At 50.9% G+C, this 24969-nt stretch overlaps 2 protein-coding genes across 7 annotated transcripts in view; both read left to right on the top strand.

The window, feature by feature from the left end:
* The window catches only part of DPP3 (dipeptidyl peptidase 3), a 30827-nt gene extending 25387 nt beyond the window's left edge, over positions 1-5440 (top strand). For all 4 annotated transcript variants that reach the window (XM_058526332.1, XM_058526333.1, XM_058526334.1 and 1 more), the window contains exons 17-18: positions 1658-1820; positions 4951-5440. In XM_058526332.1, coding sequence (XP_058382315.1) covers positions 1658-1820; positions 4951-5123 — 336 coding nt within the window. In that variant the 3' untranslated portion in view covers positions 5124-5440. The remainder of the gene's footprint in view (positions 1-1657; positions 1821-4950) is intronic.
* A 696-nt stretch (positions 5441-6136) lies between these two features.
* On the top strand, positions 6137-24764 carry BBS1 (Bardet-Biedl syndrome 1). 3 transcript variants are annotated; one of them, XM_058526322.1, is made up of 17 exons: positions 6137-6184; positions 6547-6620; positions 6734-6768; positions 9686-9958; positions 10071-10117; positions 10260-10298; positions 10420-10492; positions 12574-12705; positions 13451-13557; positions 15212-15332; positions 15497-15655; positions 16791-16860; positions 17341-17499; positions 20274-20407; positions 21435-21569; positions 22280-22366; positions 22610-24764. In XM_058526322.1, the coding sequence occupies exons 1-17, from the start codon at positions 6138-6140 to the stop codon at positions 22694-22696; spliced, it is 1779 nt and encodes a 592-aa protein (XP_058382305.1). In that variant the 5' UTR covers position 6137; the 3' UTR covers positions 22697-24764. The 3 variants fall into 3 exon arrangements, with proteins under 3 accessions (XP_058382305.1, XP_058382304.1, XP_058382306.1); XM_058526321.1 differs by having other exon boundaries at positions 6544-6620; XM_058526323.1 differs by lacking the exon at positions 21435-21569 and having other exon boundaries at positions 6544-6620.
* Positions 24765-24969: the final 205 nt, after the last annotated feature.

Below are 24969 nucleotides of genomic sequence, written 5' to 3'. Positions count from 1 at the left end.
TAAATATATTAAATAGCTTCAGACTTGATGAAGTATGCATGCTGTAATTTCTATAAACTCTAAAAGAGTAGAAATAGAGAGTGTAACTCTAAAAGTCAACCCAGAAGCAGACAAGAAAGAAGGAAAATGAATAGCCCACCAACTCACAGGAAGATGTTCAACCTCATGAGTAATCAGGCAATTACAGCTTGAACGACAAGAGACTTACATCCACCAGCTTGGCAAAAACGAAAAACTGCCGACACCAACCTGGTATGCTGAGCGATGAGGGCTGCCTTCACGGCTCCTGGGAGGGTGGATTAGTGAGACAGCTTTGGGAAACAGTGTGAGCATCGTCCTTTAAGGTTGAGCCTTCACCTGACCTCCACACCATAGATTCTCCTGGAGAAACCCGCATCTGTTCGTCATACGACAATGTCCGCAGCAGCACGGAATGGCAAAAAGCACAAGTTACAGGGGCTGGCTCGGTGGCGTAGTGGTTAAGTTCCCACGCTCCGCTTCAGCAGCCCGGGGTTCGCAGGTTCTGATCCTGGGCGCGGACCTATGCACCGCTTATCAAGCCATGCTGTGGCGGCGTCCCACATATAAAGTAGAGGAAGATGGGCACGGATGTTAGCCCAGGGCCAATCTTCCTCAGGAAAAAGAGGAGGATTGGCAACAGATGTTAGCTCAGGGCTAATCTTCCTCACGAAAAAAAAAAAGTACAAGTTACACATTAACAGAAGAGATTAAATTGTAGTGTGTTCATAAGTGGACTACTGTGCAGCAGTGAGAAGGGTGGATTGTAGCTGCAGGCACAAACACAGATGAACCTGAAATATAATTCGAGCAGGAAAAGCAAATCACAGACTACAGGCAGATTTGTAAATATTACATCGCTGAGAATAAAACTCCAGGAAAGCAAGACAATACTAAGCACAGAATTGGGGGCTATTTCCTCAGATCAGGGAGGCTGCATGGTGCAGTCAAAGGAGAGAGAGACTGGAATAACTTTTTTTTTTTTTTTTTTTTTTTTTGGTGAGGGAGATCAGCCCTGAGCTAACATCCATGCCAATCCTCCTCTTTTTGCTGAGGAAGACCGGCTCTGAGCTAAGATCTATTGCCAATCCTCCTCTGTTTTTTTTTCCCCCCAAAGCCCCAGTAGATAGTTGTATGTCATAGCTGCACATCCTTCTAGTTGCTGTATGTGGGAGGCGGCCTCAGCATGGCTGGAGAAGCGGTGCGTCGGTGCGCACCCGGGATCTGAACCCAGGCCGCCAGTAGCGGAGCGCGTGCACTTAACCGCTGAGCCACGGGGCCGGCCCCTGGACTAACTTTTGAGCTGGGTGGTGGTTGCATGGGTGTCATTATTCTTTATAACATATATACTGTATATTTTGTGTGTGTGAAATGTTTTATTCAAAAAAGAATGATGGTAATGCCTTTCTTGTCTACAGCTCAGATGAGACAATCAGATGAGAAACATTTACTTCCATTTAACAGGCACTTACTCTGCGGGAAGCCCCTGATCTGCATTTCTCACACATTCGGCGCAGTCGCGCTACTGGACGGTGGATATGGTCCAGGGCTGAGCACAGTCGGCTGTAGCCCCTGGCAGAGCCCTGTGGACGCAGGGTGGGCGCCCATCATAGGCACTGACTCCTTTGCCTTCCCACAGGTGCTGAAGTCCACGGGGGATGTGGCCGGAGGCCGGGCCCTGTACGAGGGGTATGCGGCGGTCACTGACGCGCCACCCGAGTGCTTCCTCACCCTCAGGGACACGGTGCTGCTCCGCAAGGAAGCTCGGAAGCTCATTGTTCAGCCCAACACTCGCCTCGAAGGTAATGGACTCCTGAGCCTCCTTTAATGGGGGCCACACAGGGCACTGTGGGAGCACAAAGGAGGCCTGGAGTGGCCCCGGGCTCAGGGGAGGCTACCTGGGGTGGCTCCTCCCTCCGTGCCACAGTCCTCCCCATGCCAAGCCTCAGGCCCAAATTTTGGCTTCTGCCACCACCACCACCATCACCAGCACCACCACTACCGCCCCCACCCCACACACATGGGGTCACACTGGTTGTGAGAGGGCAACAGATTCGAGGAAGGCCAGCAGAGCAGGGGCTAGTGGAACAGACAGAGCCCACACTTACGAGGAAGCCAGGCATGGTACCGGAGAATCACGGTGCCCAGGAGCGGGGTCAGGTCAGGCAGTGAGTTGGGCCCCAGCAGGACGAATGGAACCCAGGGGATGATGTGACTCGGCAGAGAACAGGACAGAGATCCACATCCCTGTCCGCCATCACTCTCCCTTAGGTGATGATTCCACTTCCAGAAGCCCTGACCTGTGTGCATCACACTTGCACCTTTGGTATTAAAAGCCCTTGAGGTCCCGGCACCTTGCTGCGTTCACTTTCCTGTCACCCCTTGACTCATCTTTCCCGACACCTGTCACGTGAGGCTCCTAAGAACAGGTGGTGCCGTGTGGTGGTTAGAGCACGAGCTTCGGAACTGCCCTGTGACCTTGGCCTAGTCATATAACCTTCCTGGGCTTCGGTGTCTTCATTCATAAAGCCGGTGTTGACGGTGTGCTGACGCTGGAGTGAACCCGAGTTACGTACCTCCTTCAAGTTCTAAGTGCTTTCCATGGGTTAACCTCTAAATCCTCACAGTAACCCAATGAGGGAGGCATTTTTATTGTCCCCATTTTACAGATAAGGAAACTGAGGCACAGGGAGTAATTTGCTCAAGGCTTACAGCTTTTTACTAGAAGAGCCAAGAGTCAAATTAAGAGTGTTTGCTCTCACTCCCATATATCCCGGGCAGCTGTCAGAGTTAAATGAAAGAATTACCTCCTACTGGTGAGGCAAAAGCATTTAAGAGGCTTTTTCCAACCTCTTTACCCTGCGCTCCAGCGGCTCCATGGGATTTGGCCCCGACCCCTTGCTGACCCCTTGCTGGCCTCAGCAACCCCTCTTCCCTGGCTCCCCGCCCCCCTGGCACACGGGCCTTGCTGTTTCTCCAGCCCCCTGAGCTCGCTCCCCTCCTGTAGTGTTTGCATTCACTCTTCCCTCTGCTAGGCACTGTCCTCCCCCAGATCTTTGGCTGGCCGGTCCTTCTTGTCATTCAGGTCTCTGTTCAATGGCACCTCCTGGGAGAAGCTGACCCTGACCCCTCAACCTAAAGAACCCTGTCGGTCTCTCTGTTTTGTCACTCAGCTTCATTTTCGTCATGTGCCCATCATCTGCCATTTTCCTGTGTGTCTCGTCTCCATGACAGTAGGCACGTCCCCAGCACATAGTGCAGGGCCTGGCACACAGGAGCTGCTCAACGTCTGAGAGATTCATGAATGAATGAATCATGCCAGGCACATAGTAAGTGCTTGTTACATGGACGGTATCATCATTGATTTGATTGTCCAGCTCTATGTGGGCCGTTGGGGATCAAGAGGTGAATCGGGAGTCAGCCCTGATGGCATAGTGGTTAAAGTTCGGTGCGCTCCGCTTCAGGCCCAGGTTCAGTTGCCAGGCACAGAATCACACCACTTGTCTGTCAGTAGCTGTGCTGTGGCGGCGGCTCACATAGAAGAACTAGAAGCACCTACAACTAAAATATACAACTATGTGCTGGGGCTTTGGGGAGGAAAAAAAAAAGAGAGAGGAAGATTGGCAACAGATGTTAGCTCAGGGTGAATCTTTCCCAGCAAAAAAAAAAAAAAAAAAAAAAAGGAGGTGGCTTGGGCCCAGGCCCTCTCCTCGTTAGTTCAAGCCCATTAGGAATGATAAAACACAGAGAAATGAGAAGCGTTAATGAGCGCCCAAGGGACATAAAGAGTGGTCTGAACACTTAGAGGAAAGAAGATCGCATCCACCTTCGAGGGAATCAGGGAAGGTTCTGGGGAGGAAGTGGTGGTTAAAGTAGGCCTGAGGAACAGGTTGGATTTTCAAAGGTTGTGATGATGATGATGATGATGGTGATGATGATGATGATGGTGATGATGGTGGTGGTGGTGGTGGTGGTGGTGGTGATGACGATGATGAGGCAGATGATGATGGTGATGGTGACGATGATGATGATGATGGTGGTGGTGGTGATGGCTAACTTTTGTGGCCTTCCATGTGCCAGGCACTGGGTAAAAGCTTTCCATGGATTAACTCCCAACAATCCAATGAGGGAGTTATCCCCATTTTGTGGAAACTGAGACACAGAGGGGCTGTGTATCTGTCTGAGATCACACAGCTAGTGAGTGGCAGAACCAGGATTTGGACTTGGGCTGTCTAAACCCTGTGCTCTTAGCTACATACCCCTCACGATGCCAGAGAGCACGAGGTGCTGGGAGTGGGTAGAGCAGTGGAAGTGTGTAAGAGGGAAATGCTTCCCATGAGTATTCAGGGGACCCTCGGAACAGCCTATGGGTTAAATGAGTGCCCTTGGAACAGCCCCATTTAACAGATGAGTAAATAGACTCAAAAATAATGATACTGGTGGTAGCTGGCCTTTGTTGAGCACTCGATGCATCATTAATATTCAATCACCACTGCTCCTTGAGAGAAGAGGTACTGTGCTCACCCCCACTTCATAGATGAGGAAACTGAGGCTTAGAGAGGTTGAGACTTGCCCAATGTCCCACAAGTAGACAGAGATGAAGCAGTTGCTGGACTGTAATTCAGGAGGCCAAGGACTGTGTCTGTCTCATCTACCGTGGCACCTGGTATAAATCTTTATTAAGCAAATGAATGAATGAATCCACCAATTCATTGAATGCTCCCCTTTTAATATTTCCTTCCTCATAGAGTAATTGTAAGAATTACATTAGATAATTGACCTAAAACACTGAGCACAATTTTTGGCACATGGTAAGAGCTCAGGAAGAACTAGCTGCTCCTATAATTAAGGTTATGATCGCCATTATGATTATTATTCTGCTTCCGTATTAAGACCTTTCCCTCTGCTGTGTTCTCTCCATCTCCCTCCCAGGCTCAGAAGTGCAGCTTCTTGAGTACGAGGCCTCGGCTGCTGGCCTCATCCGATCCTTCTCTGAGCGCTTCCCGGAGGATGGGCCCCAATTGGAGGAGGTCCTCACCCAGCTGGCCACAGCCGATGCCCGGTTCTGGAGGGGGCCCAGTGAGGCCCCACCTGGCCAGGCTTGAGGAAGATTTGTGCGCGTGTTAGAGGCCAGGGGAGGCCCAGGAGCTCGGACTTTAGTGCTACCTCAGCCGAGGGTGGTGACACTAACTCTTTGCATTTGTCAGCACTTTCCAGCCTACCACCTGCTTCCCCTGTGTTATCTCATTCGATGGGCACTGCCCTCTGTGGAGTGGGCAACGCAGGGCTTCTGCTTCCCAGAGGAGGAAATGGAATTCTGAGACGTGACCTGTCCAGACCCGGCAGGACTCAGACCTTCTCTCCCAGCCAGTGCTCCTCACGTGTCACTTTTATAACCAGAAAAATAAATATTAGAAACAACCACCATCTTGGCGATTTGTGTGATTCCTCCTTGCCTTTGGCTCACTTCTCTTTTGCTTTTGGAGGGTAGTGGGATCCAGGCCCAGGGAGGGCACAGGAGGGTCATTTTTAGGCTCCCATCCACAATGCGGGTGGTCATTTTGACATTACCTCTAAATGAAGACACAGATGGTCACAGAGAGGAACATAACACAATTTTTGCAGCCCTCCTTTGTGGCATTTCTTGTATTTTAAAATATTCTGGGAGCCTAAAAACTGGAAGCCTCCAACTTCAGTCGGAATCCTAGGATTTAATCTCTTGGGACTTGTGTTTTGTGTCTCTGAGCCTGGATCTCTACAGTAAGGCGGGGAGAAAGGGCACGGCCCCTTTACAACGCCGTTAACCATGAAGATGAAGAGCGGAGGAGTTAGTTTTGCTGCTATTAAAAAGGACCTCGAAGCCCTGCCGCTGACCCAGAGATTGCAGGGCCCTGAAGCTCTGGCTGGGAAGGAGCAAAGATAAATCAAATGAGCTGGGATGAGGGATGGCGCCTCAGTAGGCAGAAACCCAGCCGAGGCCAGCGCACCCTGCGTCTTGCGCCCGGACCAGAAAGTTGCGCGCCCGGAACCTTTGTATGCGGGCTTCCCGGAGTCCGGGCGCTATTGGGCGTTGCGCGGCGGCGGGCGCGGAGCCGGTTGCCAGGGCGACGCCTGGGAAGATGGCCGCCGCGTCTCCGTCGGATTCCGATGGCAGCCGAGCTGAGAGGTGAAGGCTGGGGTCCTCAAGGCCTCCTCTGCTACAGACGTAAAGAGGGTGCCCTGGGCCCTGGGATCTGGGCTCCTGCGGTTCTCGGACAGCGCTGGCAGTCCTTGAAGGGCTCTTAGAGATCAGAAAGGGAAACTGAGGCCCAAGGAGTGAGTGTGTGTGTGTGTGTGTGTGCGCGCGCGCGCGCGTGTGAGACAGCGTCACCAAGTGCGCCCGTGGTGGACCCCGGATTTGGACGCAGACCTTCTGTACCCCCAGTTCAGAGCTCCCTACACACATCACTCTCAGAGACCAGCTCCCTCCAAGTTTTCTTCGCCTCCCTTGGGACCCACTCCCCTACTCTCTCCCTCCTCTCCCAGCAGGGAGGCCAGTTCGAAATGGCTGGACGCGCACTACGACCCCGTGGCCAACATCCACACCTTCTCCGCATGCCTGGGTGAGTCTCTGGGACCAGAACCCCGGGTTCTGGGGAGATGGAGGAGTCAGATAATGGTAGGGAAGCCTCTAGGATTCTGAGACCCTAGCTGATGGCCCTTTTGTGTTTTCCAGCGCTGGCAGATTTGCATGGGGACGGGGAATACAAGGTAAGCATATCACCCCAGCAGAAAGACAATCGGGGGAATACCAGAGTGAGATTTCCTGAGGCTCCGAAGAGGCTCGGCATAATCTGGAATTCACGTGCACTGTGAAAAAGTACATGTAGTGTTAAATTTTATTTTTATGTGGAAGGTGAAGAAAACCTATTGATGTCATAATACAGACTGCAGAAAATAACGCAGAACTGAATGCTGCTGGGGATTCTACCACAAAGCCTCTTAATTTAGTTAACCTAAGTAGTTCTTAGTGGATGGACACACCCCTTGGTTGGAGGCAGAGCGTTAGAATCTAGAGGGAAAGTAGCAGGGAGAGAAGTGAGAGTTTTATATTTATCAAAAGGGCCTAGATTTTAAGAGTAGCCATGAGCTGATAATTGTTGAAGCTGGGTGATGGGTATATGGAGGTTCATTACACAAATCTTTCTACTTGTGTATATCACTGGAAATTTTCCATAATAAAAAGGTTGTTTTAAATTTAATTTTAAATTTAAAGATAAATAAAAATGTAAAAAGAAATAAAAATTTTAAAGACACATGTAGGGGCCAGCCAGCTGGCGCAAGCAGTTAAGTGCACACGCTCCGCTGCAGCGGCCCTAAGTTCACAGGTTGGGTCCCGGGGGTGCACCGACACACCGCTTGTCAAGCCATGCTGTGGGGGCGTCCCATATAAAGTAGAGGAGGATGGGCACGGATGTTAGCCCACGGCCAGTCTTCCTCAGCAAAACAAAAGGAGGATTGGCATCAGATGTTAGCTCAGGGCTGGTCCTCCTCACAAAAAAAATAAAATAAAAGGTACAGGTAAGGTTGAGAAACATATTGTGCTAAAGAAACGAAGTTAACATGAATTGAGTATCCATTTCTGGACCAGACCCTCTTCAAGGCACTTTCACATTCATAGATATTATTTATCCTCGTTTTGCTAATGGGAAAATAGATTCAGAGAGGCTAAGCCTACTGAGTTTGTAAGTGGCAGACCTGGGTCTGTCACCTTCCAAGTCATGTGTTCGCTATGGCTCAGTCCTCACCATGGACGATGAACCCACAAAGGGTGCGGGCAGCTAGAAGATAGCCCTGAAATCATACCCTACGTGGAGAGTGCAGTAGGACTCATTGGCTTTCACCCCCAATCCTGTCCCTAAAGCGTTCAGCAAGTCGGCAAGCGTTCAGTGAGCCCCTACTGACAGCTGACAGTATCAGGAGTGGTGCAGACAGCAAATGCAGAAATGAATCAATACGTAGTCAGGAGGAGATACAGACTCATCCTTAATTCATCCATGATATTGACTGAACACCTAGAGTGTGCTTGGTGCTGGGTTTACGGTAGTGAAGGGCATAGAAATCACAGACCAATAACTAATGGGAAATGTTAAATTCTTTCATGTAGTAACTTGTGTAATGGCTAGCTTCCCATTGATTCCCAGCATCTAGCCCAGTGCCTGGCACAGATTAGGTATTTGTGGGGTAAATGAGTGGATGTTAAAATCGAATATTTAGAAAGTATTATGGGAGCAGCAGTGAGAGAATAGTGAAATCTATCTGGAGGCACCAGGAGGCAGTAACATGATCTGGGTTTTGAAGGATGAACGAATTGGATCAAGAAGCCATGGAAGAAAGGAGGGGAAAGGCATTCCAGGCAGAGGGAACAGCACAAGTGGAAGCACAGAGGCTTGGAAGTTCATAGCATATTTGGAAAGAGTAAATTTGAAGTTAGAAAGTTGAGGCCAATATAAAATGGTAGTTAAGACCACTGGCTTTGGATTTAGACAGACCTAGGTTCCACTCCCAGCTCTACCATTTACTAGCTATGTGATTTTTACCTAACATCTCTAAGCCACAGCTTCCTCATTTGTTAAGTGGGGCTAATAATAGGACCTACCTCACAGGTTGTTGAGAGGATTAAATGAAAGGAGGCAGTAGTTCCTGGTGGGGCTCCTGGCACATTGAACATGCACAGAATCCAGACACTCTCTGGCAGCCCCCATTCTGACTGGAGCATAGCATGGATGGGAAGGTGATGGAAAACAAGTTGGGAACCAGATCAGAGGAGCCTTGAAGGCCTCACTCAGGAGAATGGGCTGGCATGGCAGCCACAGCGGCTTGGAGAGTGGAAAACAGACTGAGGAGCTTGGTTCTCCTCTCTAGGTCCACAGGGCACATCCTGCCATGCAGGCTTGCTTCTGCTTCTTTCTTTTTTTTTTTTGTGAGGAGGACTAGCCCTGAGCTAACATCCGATGTCAATCCTCCCCTTTTATCTTGAGGAAAACTGGCCCTGGGCTAACATCCGTACCCATCTTCCTCTACTCTATATAGGACGCCGCCACAGCATGGCTTAGCAAGCGGTGCGTCGGTGTGCACCCGGGATCCGAACCTGCGAACCCAGGGCCGCCACAGCGGAGCGTGCGCACTTAACTGCTGCGCCACTGGACGACTCCGGTTCTGCTTCTTTAGCTCTGTTCCCATCTGGAAGCCAGGCCTCAGAAGCCTTGGATATGAGTTCCCAGCCCCTCACTGACCTCCCCCACTGTCCCAGTGTCTAGAACAGTGCCTGGCGTGGAGCATGCCCTGCAGAAATGTTTACTGAAGGAATTATGAAAGCATCAGCTGCCACTTCCTGCTCACTAGCACTCATCAGGTTCTGTAATTTATTATCTCATTTCATTTTTACTACAAGTGTCATGAGGTAGATATTCCCATTTTGCAGGTGGGAATATTGAGGCTCAGGTAGTTTAATCAACTTTCCCAAGGTCACACAGCTTGTAAGACTTAATTGCAAAGCCTTTGCCCCCATGCTACACTGGTGTGGGAATGAATGAATGTGCACCAGCAGAAAGGCCAAGCCCAAGAAGAGGGTCAGTGGAGGGGCCTTTAGACCCTCAGCCTGGAATAAGCCAGCCTCTCTCCACAGCTGGTGGTGGGGGACCTCGGCCCAGGTGGGCGGCAGCCCCACCTGAAGGTGCTTAAAGGACCGACAGTGCTGACTGAAAGCCCACTCCCTGCACTGCCGGCCGCTGCTGTCACCTTCCTCATGGAGCAACACGAGCCCCGAACACCAGCTCTGGCCCTTGCTTCAGGCCCTTGTGTCTATGTGTATAAGAATCTCAGGCCCTACTTCAAGTTCACCCTGCCCCAGTTGCCTCCAAACTCCCTGGAACAAGACCTCTGGAACCAGGCCAAGCAGGTAAGTGATGTGGGGGATGAGAACAAGAAGGCAAAGATGGCAGCCGCTGGGTCGTCTTCATGCCCTGCCTGGCTCTGGAACTCAGAGGCTCTACCTTCTCATGCTGTCACAGGACCAGATCGACCACTTGACCCTGAAGGAGATGCTGGAGGGCATCCGGTGAGAGCCCACCTTCCCCTTCATACGCCTCCCACCCCACCCTCTCTCGCCCACCCCCTCTCCTTCACCCCAGAGCTCTCTGTCTGACCCCCAGGGCCTTGTTCCTCAACTAAACCTGCTATGATGATCCCCTTCCCTGCAGGGAGAAGGCGGAGGTGCCTCTGTCTGTACAGTCACTCAGGTAAGGGCCCTCTGGAGGGCCAGGGCTCCAGAAGCTCCAGGGGGAAGGGAGTGGCTGCGGAGTGGCCTGTGGCGGTCAGCCAGGCACAGGGCAGGCAGACGCCAGTTCTCTGTGTGTCCAGGTTTCTGCAGCTGGAGCTGAGCGAAATGGAGGCATTTGTGAACCAGCACAAGTCCAAGGCCATCAAGCGGCAGGTAACGCCCTTCCTTTCTCATTTCGCTATAAAAAATATGGACAGTTTTTTTTTTTTTTTGAGGAAGATCAGCCCTGAGCTAACATCCATGCCGATCTTCCTCCACTTTATGTGGGACGCCGCACATAACGTCACACACACAGCCTGACAAGCCGTGCGTCGGTGCGCACCCGGGATCCGAACCCAGGCTGCCAGCAGCGTAGTGCACGCACTTAACTGCTAAGCCACGTGGCAGGACCCTGGACAGTTTTTTTAAAAGACCTTGTAACAAGAGTGGTCAATTCTGTAACCATACCTGACTAAGTTTCATTTTGCAGTTTCCCTGCCATGGTCACAAAGCGGCAGGGCCTTCCACATTTCCAGTTAACAGTGACAGCTTTGAACTGATATGTACATATATCACTTATATAACTTTTATTGTCTTGAGGTGATTATTCTCATTAGAGAAAATTTAGAAAATAAAGAGAAGTATAAAGGAGAAATATAAATAACTACTGTCTCACTACCCAGAGATCCTCATTCTTACCATTTCGGTACATTTCTTTCATAGATATGCTTTTATATCCTGCTTCCTTTGAGTACATAACATTATATTCTGAGCATTAAATAGTCTTTAAGAATGCCATTTTTAGTGGCCCTTTGATTATTTCATTGATTATTCATGATTTCATTTATAGTTTATGTAACTATTCACATGTAGGTCATTGGACAAGAAATATTTCCCTTTCATTTACTTAATTTTTCCTAGTTATAATTTTAATGACTTTATTGATGAATCTATTCATTGAGGAACTCTAGTGGTTGCTGACCTAGGTGCTGACCCTCAGTCCAGGAACGGACTCCCAGAGCTGTTCTCTGCATTTAGAAAGCCTCATGGGAACCATCCTCGTCCTCTGGAGGCCACTAGAGCCAAACACATTGACCAGCACATGCATCAGCTTTGGCTAGCCTCAGACCATTGTTCTGTGAGAAACATTGTTCTCTCCTGCTGATTAGCAGCTCGGATCCACAGTTGGCAATATTTTTGAGTACTTTTAAAATCAGGAAGTGGATTAATTATTGCTTAAAAGATGCAGTTTGGGGGAAGGGGGCAATCCTTCCAAGTATTGGAAACTACTAACGTCCACATTTCTGTAACCTTTCTCCTTCCACCAGGCGTTGAGAACTATTCCTCTTTTTCAGTCTTAAAGATAATGATACAATGAGCAGCTTTATCTAAAGAAAGATTTTTGTCCTGCTAAATTATTTCCATAGGAGAAATTCCTAAAAAAGGGACCATCCCCTTCTATTTTGTTTTCTCTCCAATCACAATTACAAAAGGAACATGTGCCCACTGTAGGAGTTATAGAAAAGCACAATGAAGAAATTAGACATCGCCTATGATCTCATTGTCCAGAGACAAGCAGTGTTTGGATTTAAGGGTTTAGCCTTCCAGCGTGTTTTTCTTTTTTTTTTTTTTTTTTTTTTTGTGAGGAGATCAGCCCTGAGCTAACATCCTCCAATCCTCCTCTTTTTTTTTGCTGAGGAAGACGGCCCTGGGCTAACATCGGTGCCCATCTTCCTCCACTTTATATGGGACGCCGCCACAGCATGGCTTACCAAGCAGTGCGTCGGTGCGCGCCCGGGATCCGAACCAGCGAACCCCAGGCCGCCGCAGCGGAGCGCACGCACTTAACCACTTGCGCCACCGGGCCGGCCCAGCGTGTTTTTCTATTCATATAGTTTTTAAAGTGGGATTACACTAACATGACTTTTTACCTATTTTTTCCTCAATACATTAGAAGCATTCTTCCTGTCATTAAATCTTCTAAAATGTGATTTTTTTTTTCTTTGGTGGCTGCTTTTTTACAGTCATATAGATAATTTGGTTTTTGATCATACAGATAATTTGTAATTAATTAGAAAATCTTCTTTTGTTAAAAAGTTAGGTTTGTTGCATTAAAGACCTTTGTACATAAATCTTCTATCTCATCTCTGATACTCTTCCTCCTTTGCCCTCTTTCTTCCCTCCTGTGGCATCCTGGGAGTGTCTGGGGGTGGTGTGTGGTGATCTCCTGGGTGACCCCTGGCGTCCTTCTGCAGACAGTCATCACCACCATGACCATCTTAAAGAAGAACCTGGCTGACGAGGATGCCGTGTCTTGCCTGGTGCTGGGCACCGAGAACAAGGAGCTCCTGGTGCTGGACCCGGAGGCCTTCACCATTTTGGCCAAGGTCAGTGTGGGGCCTGGCCCTGGGCACACCTGAGGCCCGGGCTGCGTTCCCTTCTCCTGATCCCCCATGCCTCCAGCCCCAGTTAGTTCTTGGTAATACACGTTCATTGTAGAAAAATTATAAAATGTAGATAAGAATAAAGAGAAAGATATATATCCAAAAATCTCACCACCCACAGATATCTACTATTAAAGTTTTGGCATATGTCTTTCCAGACATTTTCATATTTAGACACAGATATATAACGTTATGTAAATTTTTTTTTTCCACAAAAATAGCTTTATGGTACAAGGATCATGTAACCTGCTCTTTGCACATAGCAATGGCTCATCAGTGTCGTTCTATATCTATACGAAACCATACCAGCCTTTTCAAAGGCCCACAGTATCCATCATATGGATGTACTGTAATTTATTTACCCTGTCACCTATTGTACCTCTAACTTGTTTTCGGTTTTTCACTATTATTAACGCCAATGCAATAGGCTTCCTTGCCCAAACATCTGTGCATACTTATTTAAATACTTCCTTAGACTGTGTTCCTAGAAGTAATATAGTTTATTCAAAGGGCATAGACTTAAAGGCTTTTTCTACGTGTTGCAAGTTTCCCTCCAGAAAAGTTATACAAGTTTAAACTGACCAGCAGGGTGTGAGTTCAGATAAGGAACAAACTCAGAGGAGTTACTTCGGGCAGGGAAGGACCGGGGCTCCAGAGAAATTGGGATGTTTGAGCCTCTTCTTTGCAGATGAGCCTACCCGGTGTCCCTGTCTTCCTGGAGGTGTCTGGCCAGTTCGATGTAGAGTTCCGGCTTGCCGCTGCCTGCCGCAATGGGAACATCTATATCCTGAGAAGGTAGCCACATCCATGGTCTCTGGGGCCGTCCTTGGGACCAGAAGGAACATCTCAAAAACCTGGTGGTTTCAGGGCCTTGCAAGATGAGCAGGGGCCTTTGGGCATGGAATTTGGGAATGGAAAGAGCTGAGAACTTCATATTGGAGGGTGAGCCCACGAGCATAGGGGGCTATCTGGAGGCTTGGGCGATGAGGGCTGGCAAAGTCAGAGACCGGGTGGGTGGCCGTAGCACATGAGCAATGTGATCAGAAATTGGAAGAAATAAAAATAGTCTCTGATGGTTTGTTATATTGCTTTATATGTATGTGACACTTTCTTATGCATTAGTTTGATATTCCTTACAACATTCATTTTTTAATTCAAGAAATATTTTTGAGGGGCCGGCCCCATGGCGTAGTGGTTAAGTGCGCGCGCTCCGCTGCTGGCGGCCTGGGTTCAGATCCCAGATGCACACCGATGCACCGGCAGTCAGGCCATGCTGACGCGGCATCCCATATAAAGTGGAGGAAGATGGGCACAGACGTTAGCCCCGGGCCAGTCTTCCTCAGCAAAAAGAGGAGGATTGGCATGGATGTTAGCTCAGGGCTGATCTTCCTCACAAAAAAAAAAAAAAAAAGAAATATTTTTGAGCATTCTATAAGGTATTGGGGATATATTGATGAACAAAATAAACATAGTCCCTGCCCTCACGGGAAGACAGATATTAAAGTCAACAAACCAAGATAATATTGCAAATTGGATGCGTGCTATGGAGGAAAAATACAGGCTTAGTGGGAGAACATAATGGGGTCAAGGTGGTCAGTGCGCACCTGTCTGTGGGCATGACTTGAAGGTTAAGAAGGAGCCAGTTGTTCAAAAAGTAGAGAAAGAGTGTTGCAGGCAGAGAGAGGCCTTAAGCAAACTCAAGGTGAGAGAGACATTGGCGTGTACTGCCTGAGTGTGGTGGGCAAGGAGGAAAGAAGGTGACGTGGAGACCGGGGTTGGCTCCAGCAGGACCTGGTAGGACATGGCAGAGATTTTGGATTTTTGTCTGAAGTGCAGTGGAAAACTACTATGGGGTTTTAATCTGAAGAATGACATGAGCCATTTACATTTTTAAAAGATTACTCTGCTGGGGGAAGGGTAGATTGGAAGGAGGCCCAGCGACCAGTGGGAGGCTCTCAGATGGGTTATCAGATGGGATATGATGTTGGCCTAGACTTGATGATGAAGAAAGGTGGGCCGTAGCCCATGATCAGTAGGCAGGATTACCCCTACTTTCTGGATAAGAGAAACTAAGATTCAGAGGCCAGGAAACTGAAAACAGTACATTTCACAGAGCAAACTCCTCGTGCTTTTCTGATAAATTACTAACCTGCCTAAGTCCACTAGCACTTTGTCTAGCCTAAGGTACACTCACTGTACACTGCTAAATGCCGGGTTATCGTGCAGATCACCCTAGGAAAGGCGAGAGGGAGAGCGGGAAGGAAAACACACTTGCTGTTATCCAAGGTCACGCAACTACTAAGTGGTAGAGGTGGGAATACGCCATGGTCATCTGCTTTTGGGCCAAGGTTCCTTCCAGGATAGTCTGTGGGGCTTAGAAAGAGGAGGGTCAGCCAGGGAAGGGGAGAGGGTTTCTCTGGGGCTGGGAGAGTGTGTCTTTATTCCCCAGAGACTCCAGGCGCCCCAAGTACTGCATCGAGCTGAGCGCCCAGCCTGTGGGGCTTGTCCGGGTACACAAGGTCCTGGTGGTGGGCAGCACCGAAGATAGCCTGCATGGCTTCACCCACAAGGTGTGGCCTCCGGGCAAGTAACACCCCCCAGCCCCTCCATGTGTGTCTCCTGGGTCCCCCTTAGCAGGCGAGCCCTCCTTGTGTCCCCTTCCCAGCAACTCCAGCCACCCCTCTATCCACTCCAAACCCTGCGCCCCTGCAGACGCTTGGCTGTTCCCTCCCAGGGTAAGAGGCTGTGGACAGTACCGATGCCCGCAGCCATCCTGACCATGAACCTCCTGGAGCAGCGCTCCCGGGGCCTGCAGGCCGTCATGGCCGGGCTGGCCAATGGAGAGGTCCGCATCTACCACGACAAGGCCCTGCTCAACGTCATCCGCGCCCCGGTGAGCTGCTCCCTCCTTGTCCCTCCTGCCTCCGGGGCTTCGCAGCTGCCTCTCCAGTCCCACTCCACCTGCTGCCCTTGACTTTTGATGCGTTTCAAAAATGTTTGTGGAGCACCTCATACGCACAACTCACTGTATTGGGGGGATAAAACAATGACCAAATCCTTGCCTTCAGGGAGCTGACGATCTAAGGTGACAGCCAGCCAGAGCAGCTAATTCAAATACAAGGCAGTCCGAAGCAGAGCAAAGTACTGAAAAAGCACAGAGGGGGCTGAGTGACTGAGGGGTTGGTGAAGGATAAATGGGGATGGAACTCACGAGCCATTTCAGAGAACAAATGACAGTTCAACTGGGCCTCGAAACAGTTTGCTAAGTGGGTAAATGGAGGAAGAACATTCCAGACCAGAAACAGCATGAACAGAAACAGCATGAGAGGCATGAGTGTTCTTGATTAAGGAATCCAGGTAGTTTGATGAGTTTGGACCAGAGTTTTTCAAACAGTAAGTTGTGAGACATTATATCAATTTAATGGGTCACAACCAGCAACATTTAAAAAAAAAAAAAAAGAAAATTCAGAGTACATCACATGAGAAACTCTTGTGTGTATGTATGTATAAAGTGTCCTGTGTCACAATATAAAATTTGAAAGCAACCGATTTGGACCAGTGGCTCCTGGGAGGGCAGGCAGTGTGCGGGTTGGGGAAAGGGTAAGAGGAGAGAACTAGTGGAAAAGGCAGGCTGGAATCAGATGTGGAAGGCCTGAAATGTCCTACTATGGAGGATGAAAGCCATTCGAGGTTTTTTAGCAGAGAATATTTGTTTTTGAAAGGCAGCAGAGGTAGCGGTGTGAAGGACAGACTGGGGAGAAAGACTGGGCTGGGAGACCTGTTGACAGGTCTTTTGGGAGACCCTAAAAGCCTAGTGATGTTTAGTCTGAAACTATGGCCGTGGTAGTGAGGCTGGAGGGGAGATTTAGAAATATAGGAAATATTTCAGAGGCAGCATTGCCCCAGGCCCCGCCTCACATCTCACCTATTGTATCATATCTGGGGTCTCCCAGTCTTATTCCCCACCCCCAGGCTTGCTCTCCTCTCCAGGACATTTTCCCAACTAAACTCTGGTGTCTCCACCATAGGATGCAGTGACCAGCCTTTGCTTTGGCCGCTACGGGCGGGAAGATAACACCCTCGTCATGACTACACGAGGTGAGGGGTCAGGCCTGGCGAGTGTTTTAGAGTTGGAAGTGAAGGGGACAGATCCTTGGAAGGAAGAAGAGGTGGGTGTGAAGCATGGGTGGGCCTGGGTTTGGAAAGCAAGGCCTACAGCCACACGTCCTGTCTGGGGCTGGGCCTCCACTGGGGACAGCTCATCACCGTTTGATATCACTACCCAGGGGCCAGCCCTGGGCGGGGTTGTGTCTCCAGTTCACCCCACTATCCCTAGCACTTGCTACAATGCCAGGAACATCACAGTAGTCAATAAATAACTTCTAAATGAATGAATTAAATAATAATAGGAGATTATTAAGACATACTTCATTCCTTCCAGAAACTCAGAGTCTCAGCAGGAACACAGACATGTGCAGAAATGGGTCAATATGAGGCAGATTGTTTGGGGAAGAAAGAATGGGAATGTAGGGTAGAAGTGGAGAGGACAAATCTGTTTCTGTCTGCCCACTCCCCTAGGCGGTGGCCTGATGATCAAGATCCTGAAGCGTACAGCAGTGTTTGTGGAGGGGGGAGGTGAGGTGGGCCCCCCACCAGCCCAGGCCACGAAACTCAGTGTGCCCCGAAAGACCCGGCTTTACGTGGATCAGACACTGCGAGAGCGGGAGGCTGGCACCGGTGAGACTCAGGCCAGATCCTTCCTCTTCTTCCTCCGTTGCTCCAAAGCAGCAAGAACTGGGTGAATGCCTCCTGGGTGCCCTGAGCAGTGGGCGGAGACCTCGGTGAACTGGGTGGGTCTTGTGCCTCTGGAAGCCCAGGGACAGTGTAGGAAGTACACCTTGCCTACATATAACTTCACTTCAAGGTGGAAGGTGCTAGGGGTGAGGGCGAGAGCCCTTAGAAATCAGAGGAGGGAGCGGTCACTTCTAGATGCAGGAATTCTCGTGAGAGGAGTAGAATTTGACCAATTCTACTTTTCCTATTCAAATTTTCCTGCTCTTTCATTCGTGCATTCATTCATTCATTACCTATGCTTATGCCAGGCCTTGTGTCGGGTACCTTGAGTTAGCCTTGTCCCTTCCTTAGGAGCTCAGTCTGCCTTGCTAACTTCTTGTTGCATGACAGGTGTAGAAGTGGTCTCCTATTGAGGCACACAGGAGAGAGTAAGTTTGCCTGGGAGACTGGAAAAGGCTTCGGAGAGAGGTGACGTTGGACTTCACCCCAAAAGATGATTACAAGGCCACCAGCCAGAGATGGATAGGGAAGGGCGATTCGCGCAAAGGCTTGGGTGGAGGCACAGGGCCCTTCCTGGACTCAAGCAGCATCGCCATGTAGCTGCGGGCACAGTGCAGGAAGGCCCAGTGGCCAGAGGGGAGGCTGGGAAGGCAGGTCAGAGCCAGCTCCAAAAGGGCCTGGAATGCAAAGCTGAGACGTTTTGGTTTATTCTAGGCGGTGGGGAGCTGGGAAAGATGTTAAGCAGAAAAATACAGTAATTCAACCAGCTCTGTTTAAAAAGGGACCTTGCTTGCAGTTAAAGGATAAATTAGAGGATAAAGAAAACAGTTAGCAGGCTATTGTAGCCTAGAGAATCCAAGAGAAGCAATTGGTATATTAGAGAAATAATTGGGAAGTTCTCTAAGGTGACCAAATGGAAAATATGCAAAAATCAATAACTTTGGTATCTACCAACAGTAACCAGTTAGAAAATATAATGGAAAGTTTCCATTCACAATAGCGAGGAAATCCCTAGAAATAAACTTAACAAGAAAATGTACGAAGTCTAATAAGGAAAATTAGAAAACTGCTCTCAAGAACATAAAAGAACACCTGAATAATTAAATAAGGAGACTTACCAAGTCTCAAGGTAGCAAGACCTAAAACAGTTGTAAAGCTGTTGATTAATTAACAGCTTCTAAAATTAATCTAGAAGCCTAGCAAAGTTGCAGTCAAAATCCCAGTGGGATTTATTTTGAGGACCTGACCAGGTGATTCTAAGAATAAATCTAATAAATTTGGGGGAAATAAGAATGGGGGGACTTAGCCTATCAGATAGCAGAATGAACTATGAAGCTGTAGGAATTAGCAGCTGTGGTATCGATACTGGAATTGATACAGATCAGTGGCCCATTTAGGAAGTCCACAGACAGACCCTTGTATATGTAGAAAGTCAGTGTTTGTTAAAAGTGTCGTTTCAAATTAGTGGGGAAAGAAGAGGCTGTCCAAAAAAATGTAATTAGGACAACTGGCTTCTAGAAAAAAAAAGTTAGAACTCTACCTCATACCAAATACAAAAATTAATTCTGGGTAAATTAAAAATAAACTGTAGGGGCCGGCCTGGAGGCGTAGTGGTTAAGTTCATAGGCTCCGCTTCGGCAGCCCGGGGTTCACAGGTTCGGAGCCCAGGCACGGATCTATGCACCCTAAGCCATACTGTGGCAGGTGTCCCACATATAAAGTAGAGGAAGATGGGCACGGATGTTAGCCGGGGGCCAATCTTCCTCAGCAAAAAGAGGAGGATTGGCATCAGATGTTAGCTCAGGGCTAAGCCTCTCACCAAAAAAAAAAACTGTAAAAGGACTAGAGGAAAAGGAAAGATTAATAGATGGGATAACATAAGGATGTAAAACTTCTGGAAAGCCAAAGGCACCTCACACACAAATAAAAGAGCAAGGACAGACTGGCAGACCCAGGTGCTAAGTCTGGAAAGGAGTGACAGCGGGAATGGAGGGGAGGGAGTGGGCTCTGGAGATGGCTTTGAGGAAGAGTCATCCCATCTTGGCAAATGATTAAATGTGAGGGGTGACTCTAGGTGACTTGATGATGGGGATGCAGTGACGGAGGTAGAGAAATGAAGTTGGTTTCCACAGGGTTGAATTTGAGGTTTTGATGGGACGTCTGGGTGGAGGTGACCATTAGGCAGTTAGAAGCTAGAGGCAGGCCCAGGCGCCGAGCTGCTGGAGACGTACATGGTATTGAGTGTGGACGCGGGCCAGGTCCTGAGCTGGGCACTGAGGCCTTGGCAGTGACGAGTCCCTGCCCTTAGGAGCTTGAGGTTGTTCCTCTCTGAGGTGGTCACAGCTGGGGCAGGACATAGATTGTCCAGAGGAGGAAGACAGAGGATGAGAAGAGGCCAAGGACAAGAGTCAAGGGAACACTAGCCCTTAAGGCAGAATAGAAGGAGCCAGTGAAGGAGACAGATTGTGCAGGCAGCGAGGTGGTAGGAGAACCAGGAAGGAGGAAGCAGGGGGTGGTCCACAGCATCCAGTGTCACCAGAAGGCTGGGCTGTTGGACCTCAGTCCTCCCTCTCCTCACATTTCCAGCCTCTGTAGACCCTGCCCACTGTATTTTCCTCTTGCACTCCCCCCATGGCAGCCTGTACAGGAGCACCCCTCTCCACCCCCCACCCCTCCCCTTCCCACCGTCAGCATCGGCCCTTTGTGTCCCTCCTCAGCCATGCACCGGACCTTCCAGACCGACCTCTACCTGCTGCGCCTCCGGGCCGCCCGCGCCTACGTGCAGGCCCTTGAGTCCAGCCTGAGCCCCGTGTCTGCAACCGCCCGGGAGCCGCTTAAGCTGCACGCTGTGGTGAGCACCCAGGTGTTGGGGGGGAGTCGGGCCACCTCAGGGCCAGAGGGTAGATGGGAACCCCTCAGCCCCAGAGCCAGTTCCAAGCCAACTAGGCCCCGTGCCCTCTTCTCACCTTCCCAAGGCCCAGGGACCAAGTCTCATGTCCTCCTCTGTGAGAATGCTGCCACCTTCTCTCTCCTGTGCTGCCTCTTCCCCTCGGCTGGCCGCAGAGTGGGACGCACTCTCCAGCCCCGCATTCCATGCTGCGCCTCAGACCAGCCCCCAGACTTGGGCCAGGGCGCATAAGTAGTCACCTTGGGCCCTTTCTTCCCAGGAGCCTGGAGGGACTCTTGCCGTTCTGGTACGGGGAAGAAAGCTGCTCATTTCAGTAACTGCGGGCAGCCCAAGGTGTTAGGACTGCCCGGTAGAGGGAAGGGGCCATCCTAAAGACTTGCACAGGCACAAGGAGGAGGAGGAACCCGACACTCAGACACAAGTGACCGCAAGGTCATCAGGACTCCAGCCAGCTCTAAGTGGGTCCCTGTGGTGTGCTGTCTGATCCAGCTGGGTTTCTGATTTCTCTTTCCCTAAAGAAAGTGGATAGATTTAGAGAGGAAGAGGCTACAGAGCAACAGAGGGTAGAGGGAGGAACAGGAAGTCATTGCAGCCACCGCAGGATGAGAGCGGGAGATTGGCCACGCGCTGGGAAGAGAGGACAGGGGCAATGCTGAGGACACAGGTGGGAGTCGGGGCCTGCATCCCCAGGCCACCTCTGCCTCCGACCAACTTGCTGAGTGGCCTCCATCAAGCCCCTTCCCCTCTCTTCCCCTCTCTGGGCCTCTGCTGATCCCTGTACACACTGGGGCCAACCTTCTGGGCTTCTGTGCCTTTGGAGGGGCAGATGGACAATGCGTTCGAGAAGTTGGAGGAAGGTGACTTGAGGACATTGATGAGGAAGCCAGCGGGCAGAACCAGGGCACATCGTATTTAGCACCTAAGACCAGTAGGTCCTGAGAGCTTTCTCTACTCCCCCCCACCTCCACAGGTTCAGGGCCTGGGCCCCACCTTTAAGCTCACACTTCACCTGCAGAACACCTCGACAGCCCGACCCATCCTGGGGCTGCTGGTCTGCTTCCTGTACAACGAGGTGCTCTATGCTCTGCCCCGGGCCTTCTTCAAGGTGCTGGACCCCCTCACTGAGACGTGGAGTGAGGAGGGGTGGGGTGGGACCTGGTTAAATGTCCACAGAGCCCCCGCTATGTCAGAGGCGAGGGAGCTGGCAGGTGGCTGCAGACACACACCAGGCCAGGATGCAGCAGGGGCCTCTGGGGAGAGCACCCAAGACCTGCCTCAGCTGCTTTTCTCCCAGCCTGTGAGAGGTCTCAGGGAGCCACACAGAAGGTTCTGGGAGAACAGCCAGAGCCCGGCTCCCACCTGTGCCTCTCTCAGAAGCCTGTTGGTGCTGGGGGTCCCAGAGCCCACCCTGCTTCACAGCCACTCCTGCAGCAGGAATGGGAGCCTCTCACTGCCCCATGGAGAAGCTTCCACAGTGTGAAGGGCCTGGTTTTCCCCCAGTCCAGATTTGATCCTAAGCTGGGAGGACCAGGAACTGAGAAAGACTCTGGGATGTGAGAGAAATAGCCCTGGACTTGGTTGGGGGTCAGGAGGTCTAGGTTTAATCATGGACGTGCGTGTGGCCCTCAGGCACTCACTCCCCCGACGGAGCGTATGTCCTCCTTGAACGGGCCGATCATCCCTGCCCTCCTGCCAGGGTTGGGGTTAGGGTATGCTGAAATTCAGCTGTGACAGCAGGCATGAGAGTGCTTTGGAATCTCCCAAACACTGTCCCGGCATGAGGGCTGATTTCCTTGTCTTTGTCCCCAAACTTAGGTCCCCTTGCTGGTGCCAGGGCTTGACTACCCCCTGGAGACCTTTGTGGAGAGTCTCAGTGACAAGGGCATCTCAGACATTATCAAGGTAGGTCGCCCTTTGGTACTACTTGGGGAGGACAGCAGATTGAGTGTGGACGAGGCCCCCAGGTGGCTGCCGGGTCAGGGTGGGTATCTGCACCGTAGAGGCCTCCCAGCCTCCCCATCCCCTTTGACGGAACCCTGGTGGCCTGTCATTAGGGCCAGTGCAGGTTAGGCCAGGCTTGGCCTTTGCAGGGAGCAGGGGGTAAAGGGGACATGCCCCCCACTGCCACAGGCACCTCCTCCATAGGTGCTGGTGCTTCGAGAAGGCCAGAGCGCACCCCTGCTGAGTGCCCATATCAACATGCCTGTGAGCGAGGGGCTGGCAGCTGCCTGACCCCTGGGTTGGTGGTAAAGCCTCTGGGGAATCAGGACCCGGAAGATCCTGCCCCTTCCACTGAGCTGGGCAGTCTTTGGCCCCAGGCCCACTCCCCGCACAGCAGCGTGCTGGGGCGACAGCTCCTCTCTCCTCTCCTAAGCGCCCCCTTTCTCACCACCCAAACACTGGCTAACCTATAGCTGTAGGTCAGTGAGTACCCAGGAGGTTCAGCTCCTTCCCCCTCAGGAAAACCCAGGCATTGGCCCACTGGCCTCCTGCTGCTCCTCCGTCCTCCCCACCTTCTCCAGAAGCCACACCCAGGTCCAGAAGAAGAGCCCTGAAGTGGTGAAGGTGAGACGAGGGGCACAGGCCCCGCCTTCTCCTCCGCTGCTCCCCTTAGGTACGTCACTCATCCGACTCTGCAGGACCAGGCCACAGTTGGCTGGGGTGGGGCCTGAGACGATCAGAGGCTTTTCTTGGGTGAGACTGAGCCCCCTGTTGCTCCCTAGGGTTCCAGAGGCTTGGCTGCTGCCAGCTCAGCTTGCAGACAAAACACATGCTCTGATCTCCCCTCGTGAGCTGAGCAAGGGGCCCAGGGAATAGCTGCCTCCCCACAGGGGGCTTTTCTGAAATCTTGGGCTCAGCCATGGTCTCGGGCCTCTGATGCTCCATGAAGATTCCCAAGGGAGGGGCTGGTGCAGGAGGGCATAGGGTGCCCATGCAGGGAGCTAGTGGCCCCAGCCCCCACCAGGCTCCTGAAGACCACACAGCCGCTGCTCCTGACTTGGATGCTCCTCCCCAGAAAGAGCATCACGGAAGAAAGCTAAGCTAGACAGACCAGAGGTGGGGCCCTGGCAGGGTGTTTGGGGACCCTGGGGAGGTGGCACAGGAGGCAGAAGTCCAGAACTGCCAATCAAGATGCTCTTCTACTCCCAGATCAGTCATGTGAGTGGAAAGTTCACCCGGCAGTAGCCATGGTGTGAGGGAATTAGCTGGAAAGGCATGGACCAGAGGCATTGAGCAAGCACGAAGACTGAATGAAGGCACATGTTTAGACCACAAGGGCCAGAGACCCACAGTGCCTGTCCTCGGTGCCTCCTGGGGCCCCCAACTAGTCTGCCTCACAGCCCTCTGTTGGGCTGCTGCTGCCAGGGCTACCCCGAGCCACTTGTGTGCTGGGAACCCTGCTCCCTGAGGACCTATGTCTTCCCCTCTCTGACCAGGTGCCGCCTCACGTGTGGCAGACAGCTCAGGCTTGTGGGAAGTAACCAAATCTTTCTGGGCTTCACTTTGCCCACATGAGGCTGTTTGACCAGATTCAGCTCTCACATCCTGTGAGCGTGGCAGCCCCTCTAGAGGAAAGGAGGAGGCAACTCCAGAAAGGGGATACTTGACAGGAGTAACTGCAGAGCTTTTGCCCTTGAGACCAAGGGCCTCAAGCTGACTGCTGCTGCCAGGCAACAGCCTCTGTGCCCAAGACACAGTGAGGGACTGGGGGGACACTGCTCACAGCCCACCGTCTATCCCTCCCAAGGAATGCATTCTGGGACCAGGATAAGAGAAGCATGGAGCCTGGACCAGAGAAGGAGCCCATCCCCCTCCTCTCTGCATGGTCCCGCCACTCGCAGACATAGACCAACGGGGTCAGGATGGTGAAGGGTTCCTAGATCAAGCCCACTGAGGCACAGTTGGAACAAGCAGGAGGTTCAACCTGGAAATGGAAAGACAGGTAGAGGGAGCATCGCTGTCAGAGTGATTTCAGCTTAACCTGAAGAGCTTTCTCAGCTTGTCAGAGATGGAAGGGCCTGCCTGCCCTAGGAGGTAATGAGCCCCTTGTCACTGGAGCGGGGTCGCTGGGGCTGGGCTATCACTTTGCAGGGTTGCGTGTTGGGCCAGATGACCTTACAGTCCCTTTCACCCTAGTCAAGTGATGAACTGTGTGAACTCGGAACAAAAAAGTCTGATCTGGGTTCTATTCATAGCTATTCGTGATGATACAAGTGGAGAAACTTCTATACCCAGCACCTAACGTGACTTTATATGATGTAGTGCCATGTACCTGTTATTAAAAAATGTATGAACTGCACCGACGTGGACAAGTGTACATAAAGCAACAGGAAGCAAGAAACAGTGCCCAGTATCCAGGGCCCTCACTTCTTAGAGCGCCAGGAAATTGTGTACATTAAGGTTGAGGAGAGATGTTGTTTTTTTTTTTAAGCATTTATCTAAAAAGATGTACCTACTTGGTACTATGGAATTAGTTTATAACAAGACAACAGCCTTTCCCCGTT

The sequence above is a fragment of the Diceros bicornis genome, chromosome 31, assembly GCF_020826845.1.
Source record: "Diceros bicornis minor isolate mBicDic1 chromosome 31, mDicBic1.mat.cur, whole genome shotgun sequence".
In the NCBI taxonomy this organism is placed as follows: Eukaryota; Metazoa; Chordata; class Mammalia; order Perissodactyla; family Rhinocerotidae; genus Diceros; species Diceros bicornis.
The sequence above is the reverse complement of the archived record's forward strand: the minus strand, read 5'-3'. Positions and strand labels throughout refer to the sequence as shown.